Consider the following 4970-nt stretch of genomic DNA (forward strand, 5'->3'; position numbering starts at 1 on the left):
AGTATAGGATGCTAGTTTATCATCATTGGCCCTACATTCTTGTCAGTCTGCCTTGCTATACTATCGGGCCGTGATCACTTGGGAGGTGATCACGGGTATATATTATACATACATACATACTATACAGATGGTGACTAAAGTCGGGTCAGCTCATTGAGTACCCGCAAGTGATTCCGACGAGGGGGCTGAAAGGACAGGTGGCTCCATCCCGGTAGAGGTGGGCCTGGGTTCCCGACGGCCCTCGACTGTTACTTTGTGGCGGAGCGACAGGGCAGGTTGAGACCACCTAGGAGACAGGTGGGCCTGGCCCTGTTCAGCGTTCGCGGATACTTAACACGCTTAACGAGATCTTGGTATTTGATCTGAGTCTGGCTACGAGCCTATACGCACTAACCATCTACGTGGGAGTAGTTATGGGTATCCCGACGTCGTGGTATCAGCCGAAGCACTTCAGACGTCAGCGACGGAGCGGCGCGCGCCGGATTGGACTGGAACGCCACTAGGCTAGGTCTGCTTCCGGCCGCCCTCGCAACGTGCAGGTGTGCTATGGGCGATGGGCCCAGACCCCTGTGCGCTTAGGTTTAGACCGGCGTGCTGGCCTCTCTGTTTTGCCTAGGTGGGGCTGCGACGTGTTGATCTTCCGAGGCCGGGCATGACCCAGGAAAGTGTGTCCGGCCAAATGGGATCGAGCATGTTGGGCTATGTGGTGCACCCCTGCAGGGAAGTTAATCTATTCGAATAGCCGTGATCTTCGGTAACAGGACGACTTGGAGTTGTACCTTGACCTTATGACAACTAGAACCGGATACTTAATAAAACACACCCTTCCAAGTGCCAGATACAACCCGGTGATCGCTTTTCCGCAGGGCGACGAGGAGAGGATCGCCGGGTAGGATTATGCTACTCGAGATGCTACTTGGAGATGTTACTTGGAGATGCTACTTGGAGGACTTCCATCTACTCTCTTCTACATGCTGCAAGACGGAGGCTGCCAGAAGCGTAGTCTTCGATAGGACTAGCTATCCCCCTCTTATTCTGGCATTCTGCAGTTCAGTCCACTGATATGGCCTCCTTACACATATACCCATGCATATGTAGTTTAGTTCCTTGCTTGCGAGTACTTTGGATGAGTACTCACGGTTGCTTTCTCCCCCCTTTTCCCCCTTTCCTTTCTTCCTGGTTGTCGCAACCAGAGGCTGGAGTCCAGGAGCCAGACGCCACCGTCGACGACGACCCCTACTACACTGGAGGTGCCTACTACTACGTGCTGCCCGCTGATGACGGCCGGGAGTAGTTTAGGAGAATCCCAGGCAGGAGGCCTGCGCCTCTTTCGATCTGTATCCCAGTTTGTACTAGCCTTCTTAAGGCAAACTTGTTTAACTTATGTCTGTACTCAGATATTGTTGCTTCCGCTGACTCGTCTATGATCGAGCACTTGTATTCGAGCCCTCGAGGCCCCTGGCTTGTATTATGATGCTTGTATGACTTATTTTATTTGTAGAGTTGTGTTGTGATATCTTCCCGTGAGTCCCTGATCTTGATCGTACACATTTGCGTGCATGATTAGTGTACGATTAAATCGGGGGCGTCACATCCCTCTACCCCATCTGTTATATGCCGCCCCACCCATGAACCTTTCGCCATGGCCGCCTCCTTGGCCATGCCCGCATGGCAGCCATGGTTGGGATCGTCACCTCCCTTGGACGGGGTGGTATGACCACGGCCAGTGCGATGGAGGCGAGGGGGTTTGTGGTGGTATCAGCCACGACGGTGGAGGCGGTGACGGAGTTCTAGGAGGAGAGTTACGCGAGTTGCGGCGGTGGAGGCGGCGGCGGACATTGAGCCTCGTCACCACGACCCCTCTATCGTCGGTTCTTCCTCTCTCCCTAATCCCTTCTCAATCCAACCAACCAATTTGGGAGAGCAGCTTCCGCACAAGGTAACCAACCAACCCAAACTTCGATTCTTACCGCGCGCTTAGAAATCGCATGGAATCGGCAAAAGTCCTGAGTTCTAATGAAAACTTCTGCAGCTTCCACTGGCATCTGAATGCGGCTACATAAGGAAGCTGGTGTTAGGGGCCAATGGGTCCAGGGTGACCCACCTCGAGATCACGGGCATGCCTGGCGACGCCAAGGCGTTTGACCTCGTCATCAAGTTTTGCTACGGCATCAACTTCGAGATCACCACCGACAATGTCTCCATGCTGCGCTGCGCCGCCGAGCACCTGGAGATGACCGAGGAGTGCAAGCCCGGGAACCTCATTGGCAGGACCGAGGCTTACCTGGAGGTGGTGGCGCTGGCGAGCCTCGAGGACGCGGTCACCGCGCTCCGCAAGGCCAGGACCGTGGAGCTCCTCCCGACGTCCGACAAGGTGCATCGATGCCATAGCGACCATGACCTGCGGCGTCGGCAGTCATGAGGTATTGGACGGTGGCTACGATAGTGTGGGCGTGGCGCCCAACCCCGTGGATGACTGGTGGGCCAACGAGCTGGATGGTGGGAGTTTAAGCGCACTCATTGGTTGAACCTCATGCGTAAACTTTGATAGTTCCTGTGACATGATTTCAGTTCTTGGGTAAAATTCAGTTCTTGAAATGTAAGTCATTCTGTACATTTTTTTAGTTAAGGAAGAGAGAGCTTGTAGATGGTTAGCTTGTTGATTCAACTCACCCCATGTTTGATGAAATCAAAGGCTTATTTGCCATTGTTCCTGTGACATGATTTTCAGTTCTTGGGTAAAATTCAGTTCTTGAAATGTAAGTCATTCTGTACATCTTTTTAGTTGAGGAAGAGAGAACTTGTAGATGGTTCGCTTGTTGATTCAACTCACCCCATGTTTGATGAAATCAAAGGCTTATTTGCCACTGTTCCGTGGGGTTTACTATAGACCTTGAAGCTTTTGCTTGTGTTATCTATTAGATATTTTTCTCAACTCTCTGCGGCACAGCACCTCCCCCTCTTTGCACTGACCTGTTATTTTTGTTTGAGCAGGGACGACAGCGAACACAAGCAAAGAAATTGGTAGAAGGTGAGGAGGACTATCTGACCGAAGTCTCGTGTAATATGTATAATGAATTGCATATCCATTATCTACCTATTTGTTATAACTATTGAGATGTAATTAAGACATGTCTAATCGAAATTTTGATATATGGAAGGCATGATACTCTGTATGTTCAAGGTTTGATTGTATGTGGAATTCTCATGCTGTAGATCCACCTCCACCGACATCACACACTCCTTGACCTCCCACCAGCGACGCCCTGAGGTCATTGACACAGGCGACCAAGTGATTACAACGACGTCGAGGAGGTTGTGGGTGAGAGCTCCTGTTCTCCTGGGGAGAGCATGTTGGCGCGTTTGAGGAGTCCAAGAAGAAGGGAGGAGGCACTCCTGTGGGCTGCTCTAGGAAATACTCCAGATTGAGAGAGGTTAGATTAAGGTCTCTTAATTCTTCACTAGAACTCTTTGGAGTTGGAAGAAGTGCACACATATGAAAGAAGGTACTGCAAGCCGGAGGCGCATATGAAGACCGGACAGAGAAGCAATGAAAGAAGATGAAGACCATTATCAAACTTTACCTATTTGTGTTTCGGATGGGACTTACATGTGGAGAAAGACATGATGATTGCCAAGAATGGAGGGAAGTGGGAGAAAAACATCGGAGTTTGTGAACAAATTTTGAAAGAAAGACCAATTGGTTCAATACTTGGTACGAAAACTTCACCCTATGACTTTGTAAATAAATGATATGGCATTCAATATGCACTTAGATTATTTTTCACATGTCTCTGGTTAAAATTCCATTTGGTGGGCAAGCATGTACTGATGGAACTCTCTTCAAGTTTCTATATATCATTATCAGATTGAAGAATTCATGTATCTTTTGTTTTCATCTTCCAAAACCAGTATGTTTATGGCTTTATGCAACGCTTGCTTTGACCAGACAATGACAATACCTTCAGCTCAAGAAAATCACATAAAGCATTTATTCGAATGGCATGGTAGTCCAAAATCCAAATACTTGAAAAACATGCACCTACATATGAGCCTTACCAATTCATAAAAATAATAAATTACAAGTAAGAGCTATCTTATCATGTCATAGTGAAACTATATGGAACAAAGTAGTGGGATGACACCGAAGCTAAGCAAGGAGTACACCGAGATAAAAGTGGCGGAGGAAGAGCAAAGTTTGTCTCGTTGGGGTAAGATAAATAAGATGTGCGTCGAGAAAATTTTGAACCAACGGAAGAAGAGATGAAGCTGCCGGCACAAATACAACCAGTGCAACATTGTTATGTTGTCCCGTGGCAACGCACGGGTATTTAGCTAGTATTATATATGTTTATATGATGCAGTACAAAATATCATTTATATTTCATCGTAGATAAAAAGTGATGGGTTCCAACATACACACTGATGTAATGATGACAGACGAGACTGAAACACCACAAGAAGATGTATATAGCTAACTCTTCTTTGTGTGTGTCTTGTGATAATACAAAATATTTATATTTTACATATTATTATTTTTCAGAATATAGGAGACATGAATATGGATTTGGAGATGCACAAAAAGAATGCATCGACAAGGGTTTTGAAGCGGCGACGCTGAAAGGGGCCGAAAACTCACTGAGTAAACAAAATGATGTGGGGGCGGTGATATCTCATAAAAAACAAAAAAGAATGCCAATGTAAATGTTATCGCCCAAGGTATTATTTTCAATGCTATTATCGATCTTTCCTTCGACATATTGGTTTATGTATTCAACCAATTTGTCTTATTTTTATACTAATTTGGTTCGTTTTTGTATCATGCTGACAGACTATATTTGTACTCCTAGAGATATTACAGTCATTGAATCAATCATGTCTGCTCCCAAGAAAATCATGTTCATGGACATTGAAGATGCCTTCTTGTCAAACGACGATTTGGAGTGCCTTATGAATGACGATACATTCTT

At 46.8% G+C, this 4970-nt stretch overlaps 1 protein-coding gene across 1 annotated transcript; it reads left to right on the forward strand.

Moving 5' to 3' along the window:
- The first annotated feature begins 1602 nt into the window (after positions 1-1602).
- LOC123088024 (BTB/POZ domain-containing protein SR1IP1-like) lies at positions 1603-2508 on the forward strand. Its single transcript, XM_044510160.1, has 2 exons — positions 1603-1939; positions 2033-2508. Exon 2 carries the CDS (start codon positions 2120-2122, stop codon positions 2420-2422), a length of 303 nt encoding a protein of 100 aa, XP_044366095.1. The 5' UTR covers positions 1603-1939; positions 2033-2119; the 3' UTR covers positions 2423-2508.
- The last annotated feature ends 2462 nt before the right edge of the window (positions 2509-4970 follow it).

Source organism: Triticum aestivum, chromosome 1B, assembly GCF_018294505.1.
Source record: "Triticum aestivum cultivar Chinese Spring chromosome 1B, IWGSC CS RefSeq v2.1, whole genome shotgun sequence".
Classification (NCBI taxonomy): Eukaryota; Viridiplantae; Streptophyta; class Magnoliopsida; order Poales; family Poaceae; genus Triticum; species Triticum aestivum.

Excerpts from the sequence above, each read along its gene's own strand:
- LOC123088024 (XM_044510160.1), top strand. The coding sequence starts at position 2,120 with ATGCCTGGCGACGCCAAGGCGTTTGACCTCGTCATCAAGTTTTGCTAC.